Source organism: Camelina sativa, chromosome 17, assembly GCF_030686135.1.
Source record: "Camelina sativa cultivar CO46 ecotype springtype chromosome 17, ASM3068613v1".
NCBI classification, from domain to species: domain Eukaryota; kingdom Viridiplantae; phylum Streptophyta; class Magnoliopsida; order Brassicales; family Brassicaceae; genus Camelina; species Camelina sativa.
The window spans coordinates 22,490,774-22,518,659 of record NC_141896.1 but is presented as its reverse complement, the minus strand read 5'-3'; the positions used below and the strand labels follow the sequence as shown (position 1 = coordinate 22,518,659).

The following is a 27,886-nucleotide window of genomic DNA, read 5'->3' as shown; positions in this document are numbered from 1 at the left end:
AAACCCTAAATCGCTCTCCATCATTAGCTCTCTCGATCGTCATCTCACATTCATCAGCGACGAAACTCTTCTCTCTCTCTCTCTTTGTGTTCAAATTTCACTAACGCTTCTGTCTTTGCAGGGCTTTATTTGATTGATTAATAATCTCTTTTGTCTATCAGCGACGAAACTAAACTCTTCTCTCTGTGTTGGAATTGACTAACGCTTCTTTCTTTGTAGGCTTTATTTGGTTAATCTCTCATCGACAAAACTCAACTCTTGTCTCTGTGTTCGAATTCACTAACGGTTCTATCTTTACAGGCTTTATTTGATTAGTCTCTCATCGACGAAAACTCTTCTCTCTTTGTGTTCTAACTTCTAATTGACTAACGCTTCTTTCTCTGCAGGCTTTATTTGGTTATCTCTCATCGAAACTCTTCTCTTTGTGTTCGAATTGACTAACGCTTCTCTGTCTTTGCAGGCTTTATTTGATTAGTCTCTAATTTCGTTTCTTTTGAGGTAATGACGGATATGAAAGGGTGGTGTACAACGCAAGAGCACTTCCTCCCCAGGAAGCGATCGAAGGACAATTATGATAGGTTTATACCAAATAGGGCTGCGATGGACTTTGACTACGCTCATTATGCTCTAACTCAAGGAAGAAAAGTTAAGGATGAAGTAACTTCACCATCAAGAAAAGCCTACATAGAAGGATTAGCTGAGACCATGAATATGAATAGAACCCGGATACTCGCTTTCAGAAACAAACCTCAAGCTCTGCTTTCTACTAGTAGTCACTCTGATTCTTCTGATCCTCACCAACAACCTAGGTCCGTAAAGCCTCGTAGAAACATTCGTCAGACTTGTGAGAAAACCGTGGACCTACCTGACTTAGCCGATGACTTCTACCTTAACTTGTTGGACTGGAGCAGTGCTAATGTTCTAGCCGTGGCTTTGGGACACACTGTTTACTTGCGGAATGCATCCACTGATCTTACATATGAGCTTGTGACCGTTGATGAAGAGGAGGGACCTGTCACAAGCGTTAACTGGACGCAAGATGGTAAATATCTTGCAGTTGGTCTTCACAACTCTGTAGTGCAGCTGTGGGATTCTTCTGATGGTAGACTGATAAGAACATTGAAAGGTGGTCACCAGTCAAGAGTAGGATCATTGGCATGGAACGAACACATTCTAACAACTGGAGGAATGGACGGACGGGTCATCAACAATGATGTGCGGATCAGATCACCCGTTGTGGCTACTTACGTGGATCACACTGAAGAGGTTTGTGGTCTCAAGTGGTCAGGATCAGGACAGCAACTAGCAAGTGGTGGTAACGACAATTTGGTACACGTATGGGATCGTTCCTTGGCCTCCTCCTCCTCCAACTCAACTAGGCAATGGCTGCATAGGTTTGAGCAACATAGAGCTGCTGTGAAAGCTCTTGCGTGGTGCCCTTTCCAATCGAGTTTGCTTGCAACTGGTGGTGGTGGCAGAGATCAGACGATTAAGTTCTGGAATACACTCACTGGGGCTTGCTTGAATTCAGTTGACACCGGCTCTCAAGTTTGTTCACTGTTATGGAGCAAAACCGAAAGAGAATTGCTTAGCTCACATGGGTATACACAGAATCAGCTTACACTTTGGAAGTACCCATCCATGGTGAAAATGGCTGAACTCACTGGTCATACATCACGAGTTCTTTATATGGCACAGAGTCCTGATGGGTGTACCGTGGCTTCAGCAGCAGCAGACGAGACTCTCAAGATTTGGAATGTTTTTGGAGTACCAGGAACCGCCAAGAAAGCTGTTCCAAAAGTAGCTCCAGAGCCATTTTCTCATGTTACTCGTATTCGTTGAAACTGTGAAGACTCTTTTTGACACTTGACATCAAACAATGAGGCACTGATTCTGAGTATTAGTTAGTGTTGTTGTCAATTATTATAGGCAGTGTTATTAGATCTCCAACTGTAGCCTTAGTTTTGTCTTCTTTTTTTTTTTTGGACAATTCGCACAAAGTTTTGATGAAAATCTATATAAGAAAAGTAAACAAGATTTTAAGAACAGGTTTTAGTGTGTTGACATTTGGGACCTCTTCCACTCTTCGAGCTCTCTCTCACACTCTCTTATGCTCTGTTTCTATCCTCTGTTTTTTAACAGAAGAATGTTCCACTCTCTTGTGTTTGTTTTGTGTTCTTTGACAAAACACAAAACGTTTTAGAAAGAGACAAGAGAGAAACTTTAAAGACCAAAAGTTTTGAGTCCCTAAAAGTATTTTTGTGCTGGAGTTTTGAGGTAAGAACTAAGTAGTCACTAGTATAATTAAAAAATAATAATATCAATTTAAAGGACCAAAAAAAAGTAAGAGTAAATTGTTTATAGCTATATCTTGGGATTCAAAGGACCAGCTCCTTTTGTCTCTGTAAAACTGCCATAGAGAAACACTATGATTACCAGTTTTAAAACTTTTGATACAGTGGCCTCATCAAGAGGCTTGGTTAGACGAAAACCATAGCTTTTTCTGGCAAACCAGAATCTTCTCGCTTTTGACTGCATACTCAGTCTCCTCTCTCCTGCAACTCCACCTCATCCCCTTTGCTAATGTTGTGATTGCATCCATGAAATAACTCGATTCTCGGATTATAACATATCCATTCGGTCGCAAGATCCTGTCCATCTCTAGCAAAACGTACTTCATCTCACACCTGTTCACAATATAGTTCAAGAAACACTTCAATACCAAAAAAGCCAAATCGTAACAACTCAAACTTAAACACCATACCAAATTGAACAATAGTAAATTTTTGTACCTGTGACTCTCTAAGGTAAAAAGGCTGTCAAGGTGAAGAAGATCATATGTTCTTGGATATGTCGAGAAAGCTTCGCACCTGCAAATTTAGTAACAGGTTAATATCACAAAGACCAAATAACGAAAACAGAGTGTTTCTTGAAAAAAATGAAAACTTACCAGTCGTGGTAAGTTCCGATGAGACCGCGATCAAAGACAACAGGCAGTGAGTTTGCGCTGTACGAGGAGACAACATTCATGACCCAAACAGGATCCTCGATGAGAGCTGCAGCAAAACCTCCATAAACAGTGTTCATATCCATAACATTTCTTATCTTGTCTGTCCCAAGACCTGGTAATATTTTCTTGTAATGCTTAACTCTGTTCTTCCATTTACCATCATCGTGTTTCAAACCACTCGCGCTCCCTCCGTGTACATCACCGATTCTCTCAGGCGCGACGTTTAACCTCTCAGGCCATTTTGGGATTGACCCGAGACCCGAGTTCTTGACTTTAGAGGTCGGAGCAACCACGCAGGGACGGAGGGGAGTGTACCAAGCAGAGTCAGGTTCTATGCTGTCGTCACATTTTGGAGGGTAAGCTTCCATGTTCTTTGCGATTTTGTCGTAGCAAGATTTGTCTGAAAGCTTCTGCCACACGGCTATGTCGTCTTTTTGGGCGTACTTCTTGAAACACATGGAGGTTAGAAGTGTCTGAAGCTTGTTGTAGTCAGATTTCTGTTCTTCCATGGTTGTGTTCCATCCACGCCATCGTCTGTTATAGTTCACAGGTGGACCAGAAAGAATCCAGAAACCTCCTGGTCGAACTATACGATGAATCTCAAGCAAATAGATTCCACCTGCATGATCAGAGATCACATTTTTAATGAGTTGAGATAAATGGAATATACACCAATCACAAGAACTCAAATGCATTAGTAGATATCACTATGGAGTAGTCAATACATTTCTTATAGTTTTTGAGCTACTTACCAAATTCAGTCCAGGGAATAAGACACCTTGAGCAATGAGCCATATCAAATGCATTTGAAGGGAAAGGGAGACGTTGCGTAGAGATAATGCCGAGGATCGCAGGAATCCCACGTTCAAGAGCAAACTGAACCTGAGCTTCATGGTTATCTCTTGGAGCAAGAGAGAGTGATAGAATCCCACGGTCCAAAAGATCACCTCCCCAGCTAGCAACCTGCATAAGAAGAAACCACGTAAAATTATAACTCGAACCGATTAGAGAGTAAATTATAAACAAGTTCGAGTAGTTGGAAGAGAGACTAACCCCACAGCCAGTATCAATGGCAGTCCTGACTGTTCCATCTTTCATTCCAGGAATCAGATCTTGCATCAAATCAACATAGTGACTAACTCCACGAGGAAACATGGTACCACCACCGGGGAAATGGAACTTGTCTCCTTCTTTCTGAAGCCAATGCTGGTTTGATTTTTGCTTATTGATCCAATCATAAGGCACGTTTCTATACCAACACTGTTCTCGGCTCTTAGGCCATCTTATAGGTGGTTTATACCCGTCTGGTGGTGGGATTAAACACTCGCTTTTTTCATAAACCGCAGGACAATGACGCTCCAAGAAACTTAAGCGATGAGTACCGTATTTTTTCCATCTCTGAGAGAACAAGAAACACAAACAATAGTTCAATTATATGCAACTAGAAGTGTATATACATAAGTTGAGAGTGGAACTAATGTTACCTTTGGATCGGTGCAAGGGGTGTAATCTTGGAACTCTGATCCACATTCAGGGAAAGAAACGGATTTGATTTGAATAGGAGAAACCGTAGGTTCCTTAGGGGAAGCTACAGCCTTTGTAGTGATGGTTCTTGAGACATCTTTGACTTCGATCTTGTGTCTCTCAGAGCAAAATATACCACCAAGATAGAAGGAGAAACCGCAAAATGCGATAAACAGAATCGTTAGTGACAAGATCCTAGAAGAACCCTTTTCCTGTTGTGAAGATTGCTTCCCGCTCTTCATTACTTCAGTTACACCAAAAGATGTATCCAAACCCCACCTGCAGAGTCAAAACCAAGTATATATAATCAGATCATAACAAAATTGCCAAAACACTCAGCAGATCAACTGAAGAACAGAAACATGACTTGGTTAAGGAAGTGGAAGCCTAACTGGAAGACTTAAACGGGCTGGATCAGAAACTAAAGTTTGGATCTTTGATCAAATACAATAAACAAGATTTAAGATTTAGAACAAATGGATCTGAAATTAGACACTTTCCAACACAGTGTAAGTTCTGTTTCATGTACATGATTTATTATGGGTCCCCAAAAGTAAAGGCCATCCCCTTAAAGCATCCCACTACTAGCTATGTCAAAAAAAAAGTTGAAAATTTTGAAGACATCAGACGCAACTACTCATTTGTTTTAACGCTAAAAATATAAGTCTAAGTCTCAACATCAACAAAATTATGGATTTTTATCATTTCTCCCAAAGATCGAAACTTTGCAGCAAAAGAAATTCCAGTTTGAGAAAATTTAAGGGAAGAAAAAAAAGAAGTGAGTTCTGAAGAAAACTCATCGAAAGATCAGATCTTCAAATGATTCAGAAATGCCCATTAACAAAAACAAGTCTTACATAAACAGTGGTTACAGCTCTTAAGCTCTAAAGAAATGGATCTGACACACACAGAAAAGATAAAAAAACAAAAACAGAGGAAACTTAGATTTAACTTACAGTGTTTTTTGGTTTGGTCTTTGGGAGGAAGAGAAGAACAAGAGTTGAAATTTCTGGGAATAATCTGTGGGAGATAAAGAGTTGAAGTAGGTAAGAGATAAGAAGTTAAGAGAGTCCTAAGATGAAGGGAGAGAAGAAGAGATCTCCGTAGATCTCTCTAACACACACTCTCAAGTCTGTGTTTTTAGTTTTTTGGACAACAAGTGATTGATACTTATCAGACAGATAGAGAAAGGTTTTATTATATATAAAAAATAAAAATATCTTTCTTTCTTCCTCTGTTGAATCTCTCTCATTCGCGTTCCTTCGTTCCCATTCTTCTTTCTCCTCTCTCTCTCTCTCTCTCTCTCACTAGATTTTTCGATTTCTTTATAAGTATTATTTTTTCTGATTTTTTTAATCTATTTTGGTATATTTTTGCTACAGAGATAAAAAAGTGTTTCCCTTTATTGTAATTTAGACAAATTGTTAAATCTCTTTCATCTCTACTTTTTCTGTTTCTCACTTTCCCATTCGGTATGTGAGACGATATTGATGAAGGGATATGAAAGTTGTTGTCACAGTAGCGACTACTACAACAAATGAACAAAGTTTGTTTAAAGCGTGACCGGAAAAACAAAAAGTATATAACATTTCAGTTCATCTCCAATGGGTTTACTAAAAAACACCATTTTGGTGTAAGTTTTGGGTCAAAAACTCTCCAGTGGTCAAATTTTGGTGTGATGCTATCTACAGCCATAACCGTTATTCACTTGTTGTTTTAGTAATTAATTGATAAATTAAATAATAGGAGTATAAAATAGTTTAAAAGTTATAATTTAATAATAATATGTAATTTTACTATATAATATTAATATATTAATGTAATTATGTAGTAATAAGTATTAACTAATAATATTTTTAAAATTTTTTAACATAATAATCAATATTAAATTTTTATATGTTATTTCGTGACATGTCATAATTTTTTTGTCTTTTTATTTTAATTAATATAAAAATTTATTTTATTTATAAAAATTATCAACATTAATACAAAAATTGATTAAATTGATTATAAATCCAATGTATTGGAAACACAAAATTTTAAATTTAAACGCTAACAAACATAAAAACTATTAAAAATATAGAAAAGTAAAGAATATAGTAAATTAGTAATAGATATTCATCTTTTAGTGTTGATACTAAAGAAAACAAAATTGTGGTGTTAAAATTACAATAAAAATGGTGTATAGCGATGAAGATGTCAAAAAAAAAAAAAAAAAAATCACTATTATGTATGAGGGGAGCCACTATTGTTTTTAAATGAGTATTCTCCGGAATTATATTTTTATAATTATCTAAAATAGTACATTGATTTTGTCAAAAAAAAAAAAAAAAAATAGTACATTGATAAATTTGTGGCAAAGTTTTCAAAGATGACTACTTTTTCTTACCTCGTCTACTTATTACATGAGATTCTAATATAGCAATTTCAATCATAATGAATGATTAAGCCTTTAATGAGACTTCTTTGAAGTAACCCATCTCTTCATCATTGATGTTTGGAAGTTCCAACCAGTGGGAGAGATAAAGGGGACCATATGTATTTGTCCCTCTTTTTTATTTAAAACTATTTCTTCCCCATCTATATTGTTTTTTTCTTTCATTTATCTCTAAACATTAATCACTAAACTACATTGAGTAAATTAGACAAGTCACAAGTGATATTGATAGGTTTGTACTTATAAATTTAATAGTAATAGTATACAAATTAAGTGAAGTAAGTATTTTAGTTACCATAATTTTTGTAGTTTAGGTCGGTATATCAAATCAGTCTAGTTTTATTGGTAAAAATAAAATAAAAATCAGTCTAGCTTCCATGATTTTTCTTCTTTATTTTTCTTTCTCCTAAAGTAGTAGTATTGTATTATTATGAAACAAACTATTTTAATAATTTTAGTGCTGGAAAAAAAGGTCGAGATCTAATATAACTCTAAAGTGGAAAAGAAAAAGAAAAATAATACGTGCATCGGTGCATGGGATATTATAATTCAGAGAGAGCAACCATTTGTAAGTTAACACGTAACCCAACACAAAGCTTGAGACTCTTTGACGACATGGATACGCATTTTCATGAACGATGCAATTTGTAATCTTCTTCTTCATTCAGCGTCAATCAGTGAGTGATGCTCTTCTTTATTTTCCGAGGCTTTCAAACCAAAACAAAAAAGATTCATTTGGTTTAATAAAATTAAAATATTAAATATGTCGGCTGAGGAATAAAAGAGCACCGACAGAAGAATGCATCTGCCTTTATTCTTTGCTTTGGAATTCTAAATAACAAAAACTGTGCTCTCTCTCTCTCTCTCTCTCGATCTTGACCTCGAGTCACAGGTTCATATTCACTTCTTGAAATAGTTCAAAGTATTTTGCAATTTGCAGTAATAATAATACTTTGAAAATAATCACAAGTACTACAGTATATAATTTTTAGTGGAACGTATCCGTATGTGACTTTGTTGAATCATTGGAAATTAGTCCAAACGTACTAACGTAGATATCAAAATAATAACGACGGAGACATATACATGGGTCCTGTTATAAAAAAGATAAGCAAAAAAGTTTGATGCGGACATATTTACACTCAAGTAAGCATCTACAATGACATATGATTATGGATGATTATAACTGGTGGCTTATGCCTTGAATGGTTGGTTGGTATACGCTGGAACCGACTACAGTCGAATCAGTTTGCTATTCTATATTTTCGGACCAAAAAAACTTGAACAATAAAATTTTACTATATATCTGCAGTTTTTGGTATGTTTTAAAAGTGTTATACAGTAGAACCTCTATAAATTAATAATCTTTAAATTAATACTCGCTATAAATTAATAAATTTTTCCGGTTCACCAGTGTAAAAAATAACATATTTCGATAAAATAATAAAATAATAATTTTTTTTGGAAATCCAGTGTAAAAATATGGTCCCATCAATATCATAAATTAATAATCATATAAACTAATATATATATATATATATATAATCTAGTGAAATATATGATTATATTGTTATTTTCCTATTATTGAATTTGTATTCTTGTTGGAGCTCATCTCTAATCTTTCTGACTGTATCAAAACTTCTATTGTTGTCTTTTTAGTCGCATCCAAAAATTGTAAAGAGTTATATACGCTATTGATTCCTTACATATAATTGGTTCTAAATGTACCGCACTATCTTTTTGAACTTCATCATGTAGCAGCGATTTGGCGGTCAGGGAGTTACAACTACGAACTTCTAAATGTATCATTTTCATCTGAATAGTACATTATTGACATATATCATATTACAATAGCCAAGATTATTAATCAAATCATCAAGTTCATAAATGTCAACTTCATAAATTAATATATTATTAATTTATCGATAAATTAAAACCTCTATTAATTAATAAAATTTCATGGTTCCGACATTATTAATTTATAGAGGTTTTACTGTATATTCTAGTATGGAGTTTAACATATCAAAATGTTAGAACACATTGTTTAGTATGCAGTGTACATGCCAACCATTCAAAGCCTTAATGGCAAATAACTGAGTTCAAAATACAAAAAAAAATCATATTTTATATTTTAAAGTAATTATAACCTGATTTAATTGTGAGCATAAACATGGTATAATTATTTGTATTAATTGTATATTTTCATAAATAAATACAATTATTATGTTTTTTTGACATCACAATTATTATGTATGCAATTACAAATACAAACAAATAATTCATTTTTGTCATTTGTAAATAATGTAAATACAAAAGTTATGTGTCTTTAGTTTAGTTTTTTTTGGGGGCCAATTTCTTTAGTTTACAAACGCAAACACTGTTATAATATTAGTCTGTATCAACATGAATCCCAAAATACATAATTCCATCAAGAGGGGTAATGTAAAAACCGGACCAAAAGATCTGGTTACATACACATCAATGACCATTATTGGTTCTGTTATAAATAAACCGGGGGAAGAGTTCTTGTACTGTCGTTCGTTATCAATCAATTGTCGTAGTAACATGACAATGTGCTTAAAGTTTCAAACTTTCCCACATGGGTGTGTTAGCATTTTCACCATTTGACTTTGTTGTACACAGATTAGTAGTTACTGACCAAACTCTTTTATGTGAGTTTGGCTAAAAGGGAATCAAATCATATATAAGTATTAGTTTCTTCTCCTTGGACTTCACATTGAACAACATCGTATTGATTCCTCTGTAAACCAGATATATATGTACATAAAGAGAGCTCATCGGTGACTCACTGATGCATCTCGAAAACCCATCTGACTGCATTGTTTTGAGCTGAGGAACGAGAGGTATGAATCTTGATGATTGATGATAAGGGATCCTGAAAAATAACACAACCCATAAGCTATTTAACATATGTGATGATGATATGTTTCTGTAAGAGTTCAATGAAACCTGAAATATTCAAGCAAGGATCCGGACATGAACAAAAGCGATGATATCTCTTGTAACCATTTTTACCTGGGAAATAGTAGAAATGAAGCACACTCACTCCTTAATCAGGCATCGGTTTGTCATGTACCCAGAGACCTTTCCTCATTAACCATTTTGGGGGATTATATTCTGAAAGGGCTCGTTGCAGCAAATCATCTGGTTTCACTCCGCTTCTTAACATATGTTCATACAACAATGCAGCTTCAACGAGTCTTCCAACTTTGCAGCAACCACGGATAAGAATTCCGTAGGCAACAACATCAGGCAATAACTTTGAATCTATAGCTTGATGGAAGATATTTTTTGCTTCATCCACTCTTCCTCGTTTGCAAAGACCATCGATTATGATGGTATAGCTTATTATGCTTGGAGATATACCTTTCTCTTGCATATCCTCAAAAAACTTGAAAGAACCTTCAATATCTACGGACTTTGAAAACCAATCCATTAGACAACCGTATGTGACAACATTCGGATTAGGACCCTTTTCCTTCATTGTGGAGAATATCCTTATAGCATCATCCATATCATTGTTTTTACAGAGCGCATGGATAAGTATAGTCAAAGTAACGGAGTTGGGTCCAAAAGGGGTACATTTTGGCATCTCGAAGATCCTCGCTGCTTCATCTAACCTTCTCAAAGAACAAAAGCCACATATCATTGTGTTATATGTCACAATATCAGGCTCCATTTTTCCTTTGAAAAGATTTTTGAAGTACTTAGAAGCATCCTCCACACGATGACTTTTGAACAGCAAATTAATGACGACATTACACACTGCAATATCCGCAGAGATTTGATTCCTCTGCATAAGATAAAAAAGCTGAAGGCCAATGGTTGGCTTCATATGCTTGCAGAATGCATCCATTAGGGTACAGAATGCTACAGCATCAAGTTCCAAACCCATTTTGAACATCCGGAAAAACAGAAATAATGCTTCTTCTAATCTACCCTCCATCACACTCACCCTTATAAGCGAAGTGAATGTGGCTACATCAGGTTTTATACCATATATCCCAATTAATCTAAACACCTTCAAAGCCTCGTCAAAACGATTTAACTTACACCAGCCATTTATCAAGGAATTAAAAACTACAACATTGGGCTGGACAGACTGGCCTAGAGTCTTAACAGAGAATCTCAAAGCATTGAGCATAAGCCCTTGCTTACAAAGGCCATCCACAAGCACGCCATAAATGATAACATCAGGCGTATAACCCATCTTTATCATATCCTCATACAAAGCAAACCCGGATCTCAAGTCACCACACTTGCAAAAACCATCAATGAGACTGCTATAAGTGACAACAGATGGCTCCAGACCACGTTTCAAGATATGACCATATATACCAAAAGCCTCGTATATTCTACCATCCTGGCACAAGCCTTTTATGAGAATGGTGTAGGTAACGACATTAGGGGAAATCCCTTGAAACAACATTCTCTTGTACACATCAGACGCTGTAGTTATATCCCCGACTTTTACATATACATCAATTGTTGAACTGAAAACAACGACGTCCAACTTCATGCCTTTACGTAAGGCCTGCAAGAAAAGTTTATGACCCATTCCTAACATCCCTGCTTTGAAGTATCCATCAATTACAGTACTGTAAGCAATCAAATCTGGCGCTATACCCTTCAGTTCCATAACTTTAAAAAGCTCAGACGCTCTATCCATTTCACCTCTTTTGCAGAACCCATTAATCAACGTACAAAAAGTCACCACATTAGGTGCCGGACCACAATCCAACACCAATCGTAACATCCTAGAAGCTACCTCTATCTGATCAACCGAAAGAACCTTTAAAATCTTATTACAAGAAACTATATCAACACGAAAACCTCTCTGTATCACTAGCCGGTGAAAATCTAAAGCCTTCGTAACCTCTCCTTTGCAGAAAAGAGCATCCAACACAAATCCATGAGTAGTCACACCACACAGTTTATCAAAATGATCAACTATTAAGTCAACACGAGCACCATCAATCAAAGAATTTAGCAACCTATATACAGAATCCTCCGGTATAACTACACCCAATTGAATACTACACAAAAATATCTTCATAGCTTCATCAACCATACCATATTTACAACAACCATTAATCAAAAACCTGTAAACATCACCATGTCTCAAGCAAACCTCCATTGACCTATCCTTAATCGAACCCAGAACGTGAAAATCCTTCCCACGATTCACAACCATTTCATCGAACACCTTATCTGCAACATCGAACATCCCATTCCGGATCAAAACATGAGCAATGGTATAAAAAGAAGGATCCTTCCCAGAAATCTCTGCCCATCGAAAATACTCTACCGCAGAACTGGGTTCCGATTCAAGCGAAAGAAGAACCAAGTTCGTCTCGTTTCGTTGCAAATTTAGGCCGTAGTCAGAATCTAATAAGTTAAAGTTTCCTTCTTTGATTGCTTTAGATACACCAGCGGCGAGGGCTTTAACAGAATCAGACGAAAACACATGAGTGTTTAGCTTCACGAAGACAGAGTAAAACGGCGGGAAAAACTTGCGTAATCGTAAAGACGATGAAGATAAATGAAACATCTTTTCACAGAGTTCCCATCGCCGCGGAAACAGAGCGACTCTGTTTTTTTATTTTTTTTTCTTCTAAACTAATTTAAAAATTGACTTAAACATATATATAATACGAGCTTTAACAAATGATATGGGCTTTTTAAGTGAACCGGCCCAATATAATTATTGAATAAACCCGACGTCGTTCTACATCGTTAAACCCTAATTACATAGCCGCCGTGTAAATGACCCGGTTTATCTCCACCCGACCCGATTGAATAAAAAACTATGGGCTTTATTGGTTCAGCCCACTAAGACTGATGAGAGTTCGTTTCTTTATTTAATGGAAGCGATTCTTTGCTCTCAAAACCCTTATTCAATACTCTTGTATCTACCGCCGTGCATTCTCAATCTCCGGCGCCGCATCAGCGCCGGTGTCTCTGTTTTATTTGCTCATAACGATGATTTCGTATCTGGGTTTTGCTTTAATTTAGATTATATCCTAAATATGTAGTGAAGTTTGATACTTTTTGTTGTTTTTGGTTCCAAATTTAATGTGTTTGGGGTTAAGAGAATGATGAGATTTTGCACTATGTATCGAAGGCTATGTCAATTATTACTGTGGCATAGTCTTTGAATCAAAAAAAGTGCAGAAAGAGAGAGCTGTTAAATCAGCAAGCGGCCAGACAACCGTCGGGATAGATCCACAGGTGAATCGGATTTTGTCATCTGCTTTCAGCTACTAAATCTATCTTACAAGTTTTGTGAACATGAAAAATCTCATTTTTTTTTTTTTTTTTTTGAATTTTTGCGATACTTGAATTGGTTTGTGTTATTGGAGTTGTCATTGTTGTTGTTATTGCACCTTGAATTGAAAAGGTCATGCTTCGTTCTGGTGGCATGGCCATTTTCGAGGATGCGTAAAGTGATTGCTGTTAAGTCAGTAAGCGGCCAGACAACCGTTGGGATAGATCCACAGGTGTTGCGGTTTCTCTCTCCGCTCTCTGCCTACTAAATCTATCCCACATTTTCATGTCTTCTTTATGGATTCAAGTTTCCTGGTTAAATCTTTGATTCCTTTGTGAAAGTGTTTGGAGTTGGGCATGAGATGTGTTGTTAATGATGGGAGAGTTGGTTTGGTTTTGCAGATATCCTAAACAGATAGAAGTCTTTGTTTGAGAAATGTTCTAGTTGGATTTACAATTGAGATTTGAGCTAATTTATCTGGCACTAGTATTGGTATTGGTTTTGGCCCTGAACAAAAAAACATATGATAAGATCATTAAGATTTGTGAAAATCAATTTGATTTAAGTTCCATCTCAAAATTTGAGTAATTAAATCGTTTGGTCACTTTTATTTCACAATAAGAATATGAAACTCAAACCTATTACAAACATTTGTTGAATCAATTTAGGTTTATATCTTTTGGAGTAACAGTAAGCGAATCAAACTTTTAAGCCTAAAGCAATTATGTTGCAGCCAACCCGAATAGTATAGAACATGACTATTTCCATGATCATACAAAGTCAGTATGCTTGTGGGGATTCGGAAGTTTTACAATCGTTTGGTGCACAATGCATCCAATTGAAAAGAAACAATGATAGAAGAAGTTGAAGATATTTGACAGAGGTGGGCTGATTGTCTTGTTCGATCTTTAAGATCTTTAATTTCTGAATCCACTTTTGTAAATTCTTATCCTCCGGTTTGATAGAAGCTGGAAAAAATAGAAGCCAGAAGTAATGGTGATGATTTGTTTCTCTCCTCCACCAAGAAACATTTAGGACTTGAAGGTGCACACTTTGAAATATAGAGTTAGTGTCTCAGAATTTCTAAACATTGGCTGAGTTATATTCAATTAACATATATCTGACAAAAAAAATGTTGAATACAGTAAAAATCTCTATAAATTAATACTTTATAAATTAATAATCGCTATAAATTAATAATTTTTTCTGATTCGTTATAATCTTAAACACAATGTGATAATATAATATAAAAGAAATAACAGTCACCATGTTTTCAATCACTCTTTTTCTCTCAATTTCAATTTATATTTTGGTAATTTTGTAGTCTAACTTACTTAGAAATTTATAAGGACTTATTGGTAAATCTCAATTGTCTAATCCTACTATATTAATTGAGAAGTACAAATATGAAACTAACCTTAAAATATGTAAAAAATTACATTCAATTACCATTAGAAAAAATTAATTAAGCTTAATTAACTAATTTAAATAAATATAATTAAATTAAAAATAAAAAACACTCACATATCAAATATTAAAAAATCTAAAAAAATATTTTCTCTCTCTAATAAGTTATGGACGAAATTACTAATTATTTTTAAAAATATATATATATATATATATATATAAACCAATCAGAATTTTAAAAACTAAGATTTTATATCCAAGTATACAATATAATTATTTTTAATAACTAAATTCAAAGATTTTGTTAAGATTTCAAATTATGATTCTCCTATCATCTTTATTTTATTTTATTTACAAATTGTTTAAAACTTTCATATAATACTTATAATTAATAAAATGCATTTTTTTCTGCATATGTTGTGATTTGAATTTTTTAAAACGAAGATATATTACTAAATGTATGAAAATATGTGTTTTAATTTCCACATTGGCGGTTGGTAAAACTGAATTTATATTAATGATAAATTAATAATTTTTATTTACTCACAGTTATAATATTAAAATTACTATTTTATATTTCACAAAATATGATGTAAATACAACAAATAAACAATATAAACTGTAATATTTTTTTTTTTTTTTTGTCAACAAAAGATTAGCTCAAACGAGCCAATTTGGTGGAAAATTGTTTACATACAAAACATGATGCGGAGAGGTACGCGCTTGGCGTGCCAGAGAGTCCGCACTTACATTTGCGTTTCTAGAAATAAAAGATAGGGAGAAAGTCGAGAATTCTGTCCTGTCTACCTTGATGTCGTCTAGGTACGCCGAGAAAGCTGGCCAGTCCGAAGGAGAAGACACCATCTTCACCAAGTCTGAACAGTCTGTGTAGAACGCCACATCTCTGAAGTCATGTCCGATCATACACCGCATTGCCCAAATGAAAGCTTCTACTTCAGCATGCAAGGGAGAGAGACTTCGTCGAAAATTAGTAGCTCCTTTTATCAGCGTTGGGTCCTGGACCGATGAACAAACCCATCCTGCACCAGCAAGCGGGTCACTCGGTTTCCAAGATCCATCTACGAAACATCGATACCCCGTAAAAGATGTTGGAAGATTTACGGCGGGCCTCCTCAATATAAACTGTAATAATACGTCAAAAATAAAATACTATAATATTCTAAAATAATTAGTATTCAAATAGACTAATAGATTTACATATTGATTAAAAATAAATATTATCTCAAACAAAATAATTTAAAAAATAAAATAAAATAATAATTTTATTACTATATTATAAATTTTTTTAGAAAATATTGACCGTGCTTTAAGCACGGGATATATCCTAGTTAATATAGTAATATAGTATACGGTAATGATCCATCATCTTCTTGGATGCTCTAGTGGCATCGAGATTTATTCTGGCTCGAAACGTATGAGTGGATCTTATCATGATGAAGTGCTGGATATTTAAAAAATTTTGAATTATATGATATGCAGAAAAATTTACAGATTTTATTAACTAAATTTGGTATATAAGAATTCAAAATAATTTAAATATAAAACAAATAAAAATACAAGAATAATCACATTTTTACATTTAGTTAAGCATAAATATTTTTTTGTTTTTTAAAATCTTACCTTGATTTCGAAATTAGGTAATAACATATATTGTAAATAATTAGAAAAAGAATTTATTTCTTAAATATGCTGAAAAAAATATTTGTATAGCAAAAATGTTCGAAATATTCTAAAAACCAAAATAACCGACCTGAACAAGACCACCATACGTAACATAAGTATTTAATATTTGAAAATAAATTACTTGCTCGGCGGCACTACGAAGAGGAAGAAGATAGATTGTAAAAATATAATTTCTTTAAATATTATGTCTCAGAGCCAACGCGAGACCTTGACCGTTTGTTATTAAATACGGTTTACCTTTTTTGTTTTGGTCATACAGCGTCTATGGAATATTTGGTGGAGGGGGGATGGGATCATATCATAAAATACTTTAGTTTGTATAATGTCGCGGTAAAAAAAGAACAGTATTTACGTTTTTTAAATTTAAAAATGCATAATCTAAAAAGGGTTATAGTTGTACATAACAACATAAATATAAAATTACATTTTTTCTTAAGTTTTTTTTATGTTTTGCTTAAATTTTGCTCATACTTTTTATTTTATGTTTTTACAATTTTTTTTTTAATTAGACAATTATGTTGTAATCTTCATAGTATACTATAGCACACTTAGCAAAACATCTCATGGTCCTACACAAACAACCCAAAACAAAATTATATTTTAATACTATGTTGAGCATTTTGGTAGCTCTACATATTATTGGTCTTAAAATTATCAAAGATAGTTACATAGTTATAAGATATAATAAAATTCTTCTTGCAAGAAAACATCATACCTATGGCGGCTAAAACATTGTTGTTAGATAATGAAATTGTCAATGTTATTACAAGAAAAATTAAGATGACTATTGTAAAATATAATTGTGAATAACTTACCACTTATCATTACCAAGTGAATAAGTGGGTGACTCATGTTTTTTGTAGTGCACTATAAATAAGGAGTTGTATAAGAAGAGTAAAATGTATAAGTTCTTTGATCAAAATAAGCTTTCCAATCTCTCTCCCTTTCTTGTGGCTTCTCCTCTCTCCCTCTCTCTCTCTCTTTATTATTTCTTGTACTCTTTACAAAGTATTGTAAAACACATATAAGTGTATTCTAGTTATAATTTACAACATGTTATCAGCACGAACGACTCTCGATCCGTTACAAATTTGAGCATAAGAGATTTGTGATACATCATCAATTTGAGGTAAGATTTAAGATTTGTTAAAGTTGTTTGAATTTAATTAGTTTATATGCATATTACTATATGTATTATTTATAGAGTAAAAGACTATACATATTTTTTGATCTAATGGTAGGTTCTGCCTCCTTGATCATTTAGATCTACATTCTTGATATAATGGTAGGCTCTGCCTCCTTGATCATATGTTCAGATCTATATATTTTAAATCATATGGAAGGCTATGCCTCCCAAAATGATTGTTTTAATTTATGAATATATTATATAGCTTATAATTTTGTTTTATAGTTTATATTTATTGCTAAAAAAAAAAATTTACAAAATTATTTCATAAAATTTTATATTTAACAAATTGTTTTATTATTTATATAGTAATCATGTCAAACTTGGCAAAGCTTGAATTCGCCGCCCTTGATGTCTCTGAGAAAAACTATATGACATAGGCATTAGATGTAAAATTCTATCTAAAAGGGAATGGGCTCCTCAAAACCCTTGATCCATCAGAAACAGGGTTAGAAGAGGAAAAAGCAAGAACCATGATGTTCTTGCGTCACCATCTCCATGATGGTTTAAAAAATGAATACATCATGAGAGAAAATCTTGCAGATCTCTGGATCGCGCTCAAGGATAGGTTTGATCACCAAAAGTATGTGATCTTACCAAAAGTCAAACATGAATGGCTAAACCTGAGGTTTCAGGATTACAAAAGTGTAAGTGAGTACAATTCCGCTTTGTTCGGAATCACTTCAAGGATGACTCTCTGCGGAGAAGAAGTTTCTGATTATGATATGATCGAGAAAACATTCCAAACTTTCCATCCTTCAAATGTACTCCTGCAGCAACAATATCGAGAAAGAGGGTATACTCGATATTCTGAATTGTGCAAGTTCTGCATGTTGCTGAACAAAATAATGAGCTCGTGATGATAAACCATCAAACTCGTCCAACTGGATTAGCTCCACTTTCAGAAGTGAATGTTGCTACATCCAGCTATAATAATTGGCAAGGACGAGGACGTGGACGCGGACGCGGTCGAGGCCGTGGTCATGGTCGTGGAGGAGGTCGTGGAGAAGGTCGTGGACGAGGAAAAGGAAGAGGTTTCTCTCCTAACGACTTCAACATAAGAAAAACCAACAAGCATCTTCAAATCAATAATGTTGGTTGCGTTATAAAGAAACAAGGTGAAAGTACTTATTACAGATGCGGCATGAAAGGACATTGGTATCATACCTGTCGTATTCCAAAACATTTGGCCGATCTGTATCAAGCATCCCAAAAGGCAAAAAAAAAGGGATGTTGAGACCAACCTCATCTATAATAAAGCTGGACCTTCTTTCCATAGCCTAAACGATGAACCCCATCTTGATATAGCAGATTTTCTTTTTGATAATGAAAACGGAAAATCATGCGAATAAGGCCGATATGCCATGATATGCTTTGTCATAGTTTGATATGTACTTTATGTTTATATAATGTCTTTTTGGATAATAGTTTTATTGTAATATATAATAAGGTTTTTTTGTAAGACTTTTTGTTATTTCATTAATGTTTTTTTTTATAAATATTTTATCTTAGAAAATGTCAAATTTTGAGATTGAGGATGGAGATATGTGTCTAGCAGACAGTGCTACAACGCACTCAATACTTAAAGAGAAAAATATTTCTCCTCTCTCAAAATAAAAGACTCCGCTAGAAGCGTGAGCACTATATGTGGTAATGCAAAGATTACTATAGGCTCTTGAAAAGCCAGTTTTTGAATGCCAAGGGAAACAAAATTTGAAATTGATGCATTATATTGCCCTAAGTCTCATAGAAACTTGATTAGTTTCAGAGATATCCGAAGAAATGTATATCATATAGAGACTCTGAATAAGAATGACATTGAATATCTTTGCATAACATCTGAGGAGAAACATATATTGGAAGAATTGCCAATGTTATCCTCTGGATTGTATTGCACAGAAATAAATAATTTTGCGTCTTATGTTACAGTAAACTCTAAGTTTACTAGTACATTTAAGATATGGCATGAAAGACTTGGACATCCTGGTTCAGTCATGATGTGAAAAATTGTGCAAAATTCTAATGGCCATCCATTAAAGAACCAAAAGATTTTTAGATCTAATGAGTTTTCATGTGATGCATGTTCTCAAGGAAAAACTCATAATTCGGCCATCGCCAGCCAAAATTGGGAATGAATCACTATTGTTCTTAGAGAGAATACATGGTGATATATGTGGACCTATCCAGCCTTCATGCGGGCCGTTTCGTTATTTTATGGTAATGATTGACGCATCTAGTAGATGGTCAAATGTGTGTCTATTGACAACAAGAAACACGGCCTTCGCAAAATTCATTGCCCAAATAATCAGGTTGAAAGTGCAATTCCCTGATTATGCCATAAAGAAAGTCAGACTTGATAACGCTGGTGAATTCATTTCCCAAGCTTTCAATGACTATTGTATGTCAATAGGAATAGATGTTAAGCATCTGGTTCCTCATGTTCATACACAAAATGACATGGCTGAATCTTTAATTAAACGGCTACAACTCGTTGCTAGACCGTTAATATTGAGAACAAAGCTCCCAAATCCTATATGGGGTCATGCTATATTGCATGCTGCGGCATTGGTCCAAATACGACAAAGCGCATATAATAAATATTCCCCTTTACAATTAGCATCTGGCCAAGAGCCAAACATATCCTATCTCTGTATTTTTGGATGTGCGGTTTATGTGCCTATAGCCCCACCACAAAGAACAAAAATGGGGCCACAACGGAGATTGGGCATATACGTCGGTTATGCATCCCCGAGTATAATTCGGTATCTTGAACCGCAAACTGGTGATATGTTTACAGCACGATTTGTCGATTGTCATTTTAATGAAGATGAATTTCCATCGTTAGGGGGAGGTATTAAACAAGAATAAAAATCCCTGAAAGAGGCCAATGGGCTCTAAAGATAAAAATCCCCGAAAGAAAAAGAAAATGGTAGATGAAAAGGTTCAAGAAGAACCAAATAAAGAGAAAAGTCCTCAGGATGATACAGAAAAATATGAGATTTCTATTAACTATGCTCAAGATGGAATATAATGGGCTAGAGATGAAATCGATGATGAAAATGGAATATTCTTTTTTTCTGCATCTAAAGAGATCGATCATGAAAAAGATGATCGAGATCCAAGGTCCGTATCAGAATGTCAACATAGGCCTGATTGGGAGAAATGGAAAAAGGCTATGCAACTAGAGTTGCTCTCCCTCAATAAAAGAAATGTCTTTGGACCTATTGTCACTGCATCTAAAGATGTAAAACCTGTTGGTTGGAAGTGGGTATTTGTGCGAAAAATATATGAGAAAGATGAAATCACACGATATAAAGGCCGACTTGTTGCACAAGGTTTTTCTCAAAGACCTGGAGTTGATATGAAGAAACATATTCTCCAGTCATGGATGCAATTACATTCAGGTACTCGATGAGCCTAACGACTTCTAAGAATTTAGAAATGTATCTTATGGATGTAGTGATAGCATATTTATATGGATCATTGGATAATAATATATACATGAAAATCTAAGAAGGATTTAAGATTCCTAAAGCATTAGACTCTAATGAAATTTGTGCGATCAAATTACAGCGATCACTTTACGGATTAAAACAATCCGGGCGCATGTGGTATTATCGCTTAAGCGAATACCTATTGAAGAAAGGGTATGTTAATAATGAAATATGCACATGCGTCTTTATAAAGAAATCTCCATCGGGATTTGTGATAATTGCTGTATATGTTGATAATCTGAATATAATTGGAACTCAAAAGGAGAATGATGATGCAAGAATCCATATGAAGGAAGAGTTTGAAATGAAAGATCTTGGAAAGACTAAATTCTGTCTCGGGCTTTAAATAGAGCATTTCCAAGATGAAATATTTGTGCATTAATCAAATTATACGAAAAAGATTTTAAAGCGCTTTAATGTGGACAAAGCGACTCATTTGAGTACTCCAATGGTCAATCGATCTCTGAGGAGGGTGTATTTAAACCATGATTTTGGAGAATTTGATGGGATTTAGGAAATTTTATATTTTGATAGATTTTAGGGAAGTTCATATAATTTTCTGTAAAATTCTTTCAAATCCCACCTAAAACCATGAGATTTGAATTTCTTTATTTTTAACTAAACAAATCCTCCAGAATCCTCAAGAATCCAAAAAGTTATTAAAATCCTAATCCATAAACTGTTTTGAATAACAGTGGATTTTAAAGTATATTTTTAAATCATCAGTTCAATAACAAGAGATTTTAATGGATTTTAAAGTAGATTTTTAAATCATCAGTTCAATAACAATGTATTTCAGAAGACTTTTTAAAATACATGATTGAATAACATAGGATTTGTAACTCTTACACAAATCACTTAAAATGTCAAGTTAAATACACCCCCCTGAATGTCGATCGTGATCCATTCAGACCCTGTGAAAATAACGAGAAAATACTTGGTCCCGAAGTACCTTATATGAGTGCTATCGGTGGACTCATGTATCTTGCAAATTGCACTAGACCAGATATTGCATTCGCTACGAATCTACTTGTAAGATACAACTCATCCCCTACTCGCAGGCATTGGAATGGGCTAAAACATATTATCCGTTATCTTCAAGGTCCGATTAACTTGGGATTCTTCTATCCTAGAAACTCTTCGGTTGGTCTAATTGGTTTTGCATATGCAGGATATTTATCAGATCCACATAAGTCCCGATCCCAAGCTGGATATGTTTTCACAATTGGAGGAACTACAATCTCATGGCGCTCACAGCAACAGACTTTGGTCGCCACTTCATCAAATCTTGCAGAAATAATTGCTCTTCATGAAGCATCGAGGGAATGTGTATGGCTCAGATCAATGACTAAACACATACAAGAATCAAGTGGAATAGTCACCAAGAAAGAGTCAACAACATTATTCGAAGACAATGCTGCTTGTGTCGCCCAAATCAAAGAAGGTTACATCAAGAGCGACAGGATAAAGCATATACCTCCAAGATTTTTCTCCTACATTCAAGAACTCGAGCAAAAGAAGGAAGTTGATATTCAACATATCCGCTCAAGTGACAATGCAGCAGATCTATTCACAAAGGCACTTCCGACTACCACATTCAGAAAGCATATTCACAGTATTGGAATGTGTCATCTACGAGATTTATGAAGAAGGATCATACATATCTTTTCGAGGGGGAGATTACGTTACTATACTCTTTTTCCCTTGTCATGGTTTTTATCCCAATGAGTTTTTCCGTAACAAGGTTTTTAATGAGGTAATACGTAACTCGTGAATGGTGATGGATAATCAAGGGGGAGTATTGTAAAATATAATTATGATTAATCCATCACAAGACATATGTCATGACACTTGTTCATGTAATATTACACTAACTTACCACTTGTCATTACCATGTGAATAAGTGTGTGACTCATATCTTTTATAGTACATTATAAATAAGGAGTTGTGTAAGAAGAGTAAAATGTATAAGTTCTTTGACCAAAAATAAGCTTCCCAATCTCTCTCCCTTTCTCGTGGCTTCTCCTCTCTCCCTCTCTATCTCTTTATTATTTCTTGTACTCTTTACAAAGTATTGTAAAACACATATAAGTGTATTCTAGTTATAATTCACAACAATGACTAGATTTTTTCAGATTTGTTACCAATAAGTTTTTGGATATAATGTATTGTCAACAATCTTTTTATAGGAAAATATTTCTGGTCTCAGTATTTTATAACTCTTGGTAATCATTTAAAGTTGAAAAATTATGCATCAAATGTTAAAATAAAATTGAAAAATATTATCAAGAATTGTCAACAGGAAAATCAAGAATTTCAAGGTGTCAGTTGTTCGGGGTTATTCTTTTTTTTTTTTTTTTGTTGTTGATTCGGGGTTATTCTTGATTTAAACGTACTACATTGGAAATAGCTTGAGAATTTATAGTTACTAGGTAACAACCCACACATAGTGCGGATAAATTAATTCAAATAAAATTATTATTTGAGATTTGATATTTGTTTTAATAAAATAAATTATGTAAATAATTTTTTTTTGTTTTATTCAAATTTACATTTATTTTCTATAAATATACGTTTCACCCGTGAAATATTTTAAAGTAAATAATAATTTTAACGCGTTGAAAAAATTTGTATGAATAGTTTAATAAAACATAAATAATTATTAAATTTTTTAAAATAAATTAATTTGTTGTTTTTTAAAGAAGTATAATATTTTTTTTCAAATTATTCAACTTGACATTTTAAGTTATTTGTGTAAAATTTACAAATCCTATGTTGTTCAATCATGGATTTTAAAAAGTCTCCTGAAATCCACTGTTATTGAACTGATGATTTAAAAATCTACTTTAAAATCCACTGTTATTCAAAACAGTTTGTGGATTTGGATTTTAATAAGTTTTTGGAATTCTGGAGGATTTGAGAGGATTTGTTTAGTTAAAAATACAGAAATCCAAATCTCATGTTTTTAGGTGGGATTTAATAGAATTTTAACATAAATCATATCAACTCTCCTAAAATCTACCAAAATTCCAAATTTCTTAAATCCCATCAAATCCGCCAAAATCATAGTTTCAATACACCCCCTAAATAACTACATATAGTTTAATTTATTTAATAAATTTTTATTTAGTCTATAATGATATAGATGTAATTAGGATTAATTAATAAGGTCTCTAGGGAATTTTAGCCCTGGGCGTTCGATAAGAACCGAGAAAACCGAATCGAAAGAACAGAGTTTTTCGGTTTTCGGCACCAAATCTGAGAGACAGCGTGAACCGATCGGCAAAAAAAATTAGCAATTTCGGTTTTCAATTCGGTTCGGTTCGGCAAGGTATAACCGAACGGTTTTTCGGTTCTCTTCCAATCATCACCTATCTTAGACAATCTGCCATAGATAAGCGGACGATGAGTTCCGCCATTGATGAGTTGCAGAAAGACGACGGAACAAAGATAAACAAACAAAATAAAAACGCTAGGTTATCTGCGTTTAATCAAAAAGAGTAATAGTTTTCTTGGGCCTATGTAATAGAAAATGTTTAATGTAATCTCATTATTGAACTGTGAGGCATGGCCCAAACATTGTTAAAGCCCATGCTCTAACTAATTAATGAAAACCCTAGCTTTAGTTTGTTTTTTCTTCCACTTGCTCCCAGCCGTTCTCTTACCTCTCTACCACTTGTGTCTTCCGAACACCAGAAACCACAGAGCAAATGTCTTTCCCTCTCCTGATTTTCAATTCTTTGTAGTGTAAAAGATCACCGTTTCTCAATTCTTCTGTCTCCTTTCTCTTAATTCTTCCTCCTAATCTTCCTTGATCGTATTAACGCTATGAGACCTTAGATTTTGTGTTCGAAACTCAGATTTGCTCTCTATCGTAAGGTCTCACCCTTAATCCTTTTCATTGGTTTAACCTCTTACATATTTTTGGTAACTTCTAGAAGAGTTTCTTGATTGAATCTTATGAATTTCACAATTTCACAGTGTATTTTATGTTCGATTACCCGAATTAACCGAGAAAAAAACAAAATCGGTCCAATCCGGAATAGATTTTAAAGCAGAAAACCAAACCGATTAAACCGATTATCGAATATTATTCGGTTTAATTCGGCGTGATTGAAAAACCGAAAAAACTGAACCGAGTAAACTGGATGAACCGAATGCCCAGGGCTAGGGGATTTCATATACAGTTAGTTTCCAAATCTTAAGTGATAAATATCAAACAACTTGATTAGAAGCTGACTTTTATGTATCTTTATGAAAAGCAAACCCACAATAGTATTGATACTTTGTTATTCTTCCTCATTTCCGGATGTTGGCTTTGGACCTAATGGAGAGACGACTAGGGTGTTGTTTGATACAGTTTTATTAAGAATGTTTGTAGCTTTAAAAACTGTTAGAAGCAACAAAAAAAATTATTAGACCACAAAAACGAAGAAATTATTAGAGGCAAAAGAAATAGTTTTGGAGGCAGAACTGTAATAACATATGGTTATTTGGTAAAAAAATTACCATAAAGTTCAAAAAATTCTATTTTTCATTCACAAATATCCAAAATTCAGTTTTATCAAGAAGTCTTATGAAACAACCCTTCCCGTTTTTTTTTTTAATACCTTAATTTACTAGTGGTCCCATACCCACTACATCCTATCATCATTCAATAACCGCGGATAATCAAATAAAACAAATTCCATTAAACCAAAAGAATTCCAACATTCAAATCCAATAACCAATAACATCAATCAAATAAAGAGATAACCAACCACTAACATCCTACAATGTTCCTTTGACCTAATCTAGCAACCTAACAACAGCTAGACCACAATCAATCAAGTCTCTAGAACACCCCTTCATCATCGCCTTGATTCCACGATCACACTTTGCCTTTACCTGCACATCACAAACAACAATTGAGATGCGTAAGTATTATCATAAATACTTAGTGAGGCCGTCCTCCCATCTACTGGGTTATACACACAAGCATATGAGACTCCCAAGTCAACAAACAACAACAACACAATCAACATATCAAACCAGGAAAATAAGACTCGGCAGGTACTAGTGTCGACCGATGCTCAATCGGTGTCGACCGATGCTACAGGAACTGGTGTCGACCGATGCCGGAATGGTGACGATCGATGCTACTCGAGACGGTGCCGATCGATGCTCCACAAAAGTGGTATCGATCGACGCCTCTTCTGCAGTCACGATCTGCGCGAAACTCAGCGACGAACTCCGATCTCAATCAACACAGATTCGACTCCAAACACGTCTAATCATCTCGGAATTCACTAGAAATCACAAATACAATGTACCCAAGCAAGCAAACACCACAAATAACAAGGAATCACACAAAACAAGGGAGATCTCATGCTTAGATCAACCATGGTCAAGCACTCACCTCAAGAACAAGAAGTTTGGATTGAGAAACGTGGAAAACAACACCTCCAGAAGCTTCCCCTTCGAACAGCTAACACTCCTACAGCCTCAGATCTCTCCAAAATCACCAAGAACAAGCCCAGAAATCTCAGAAAAGTTTTTCTCTCTTTTCTCTCTTTCTTTTCCTCTCAAAAACGGCGAGAACCACAAATAATACGACCTAGGGTCGTTTTTCCCCTTTTACACACGATTAGGGTTTTAAATCAAACCAAACCGAACCAATTCGGTAATTAAATCAAACCCGACCAAACCGGAAAACATGGTGTCGATCGATGCCACCAAGGGTGTCGATCGACACCCACACCAAAAATACACAAATTGGTTCGCGGGCGTTACAATTCTCCCCCACCAATATGGATTCGTCCCCGAATCCCGCAATACCGTCCATCTGCCAAGGACCTCCGTGCCACCGTCATCACAGCCCGCACGTCCCCAGACCGGACTAAACACCATCAGTCAAGGTTTCCCGTGCCACTGTCGCAACAGCCCGCACACCTCCGACTGACCCTCGAGGTCTCCCTCTAGCCAATATACTCGCATCATAACACTATCTGCTCACAACTCAGTGCTTCCCCCGTCCGTGGTCGCAACCAACGAATCATGTCGGCTCGCTATCAGGCCAACCGCCTTAAGCTACGGCATCCAGGAAGTCACCCACACCCACTCCCCCCGCTCTCGGGTCGCAACCCTCGAGACATACCGGCTCACTGCCGAGCCTCGGCTCACAGCTACGGTATCCAGGGAGCCTCACATATCCCGCTCTTGGGTCGTCACCCTCAAGCGCGCTCTCGGATCGTCATCCGAAGCAACATACCACTCCCACTCTCTGGCCACAAAGTCCATCGAGCTATCGGTATCACGTGAGTTGGGCCCACACGGCCTAGAGCAAAAACAAACACTGATGCCAACGAGTATCTCCCGGCTAGATCTACCTCACATTTCCACAAAACATTCCCATTTTAGAAACTTCCTATTTATGGAAACCTTCCTTTTGTGGAAACTTTCTATTTATGGTAACTTTCCAAAACTAGAAACCCGAGCTATTTCTCTTTTTCCCATGACAACAACAGTCAAACATAAAGAAAAATACTCATCTTATTAATCTCAAAATGTCATAATCGTTACAAACTCAACGAAAATACATCAGGAAACAAAAATACAACAACTGGAGCCATCAACTCGCATCCCGAGCACCACCTCATCTTGATACTTAGTCGCACAACCAACCACCCCTAAGCGACCAAATATCAAGAGAGATGGGCTGGAATACTCCGTACCCGCTCCAGCCACGGACTACAACTCGGTCCCGGCTAGACAAGCTCAAGCGGTCTGCTTCTCAAACCACTTCTTAAACCTTGCCTTCATCCTCGCCTCGGGCTCCCAAGTCTGCTCCTCTACT

General features: G+C 35.1%; 3 protein-coding genes, 2 non-coding genes and 2 pseudogenes across 6 annotated transcripts; 5 read left to right on the top strand and 2 right to left on the bottom strand.

Annotated features, from left to right (window-relative positions):
• The first annotated feature begins 600 nt into the window (after positions 1–600).
• Positions 601–1,842, top strand: LOC147924194 (cell division cycle 20.1, cofactor of APC complex pseudogene; annotated as a pseudogene).
• A 436-nt stretch (positions 1,843–2,278) lies between these two features.
• On the bottom strand, positions 2,279–6,169 carry LOC104757552 (putative methyltransferase PMT20). Of its 2 annotated transcripts, none has more exons than XM_010480304.3 (7): positions 5,491–6,169; positions 4,495–4,813; positions 4,064–4,408; positions 3,763–3,973; positions 2,951–3,629; positions 2,793–2,870; positions 2,279–2,687 (listed from the first exon to the last, which is right to left on the bottom strand). In XM_010480304.3, exons 2-7 carry the CDS (start codon positions 4,774–4,776, stop codon positions 2,468–2,470), a joined length of 1,815 nt encoding a protein of 604 aa, XP_010478606.2. In that variant the 5' UTR covers positions 4,777–4,813; positions 5,491–6,169; the 3' UTR covers positions 2,279–2,467. The 2 variants fall into 2 exon arrangements, with proteins under 2 accessions (XP_010478606.2, XP_010478607.2); XM_010480305.2 differs by lacking the exon at positions 5,491–6,169 and adding an exon at positions 4,927–5,096.
• Positions 6,170–9,480: 3,311 nt separating this feature from the next.
• On the bottom strand, positions 9,481–12,613 carry LOC104757550 (uncharacterized). The gene is made up of 2 exons (XM_010480302.2): positions 10,008–12,613; positions 9,481–9,867 (listed from the first exon to the last, which is right to left on the bottom strand). Exon 1 carries the CDS (start codon positions 12,541–12,543, stop codon positions 10,042–10,044), a length of 2,502 nt encoding a protein of 833 aa, XP_010478604.1. The 5' UTR covers positions 12,544–12,613; the 3' UTR covers positions 9,481–9,867; positions 10,008–10,041.
• A 485-nt stretch (positions 12,614–13,098) lies between these two features.
• Positions 13,099–13,274, top strand: LOC147924193 (small nucleolar RNA snoR143). The gene has a single exon (XR_015587994.1). It is a non-coding gene; the product is annotated as a small nucleolar RNA snoR143 (small nucleolar RNA).
• Positions 13,275–13,372: 98 nt separating this feature from the next.
• On the top strand, positions 13,373–13,543 carry LOC147924192 (small nucleolar RNA snoR143). Its single transcript, XR_015587997.1, has one exon. It is a non-coding gene; the product is annotated as a small nucleolar RNA snoR143 (small nucleolar RNA).
• Positions 13,544–18,030: 4,487 nt separating this feature from the next.
• LOC147924191 (uncharacterized) lies at positions 18,031–18,417 on the top strand. Its single transcript, XM_087496662.1, has one exon. It carries the CDS (start codon positions 18,031–18,033, stop codon positions 18,415–18,417), a length of 387 nt encoding a protein of 128 aa, XP_087352788.1.
• Positions 18,418–22,008: 3,591 nt separating this feature from the next.
• On the top strand, positions 22,009–22,698 carry LOC147924190 (secreted RxLR effector protein 161 pseudogene; annotated as a pseudogene).
• The last annotated feature ends 5,188 nt before the right edge of the window (positions 22,699–27,886 follow it).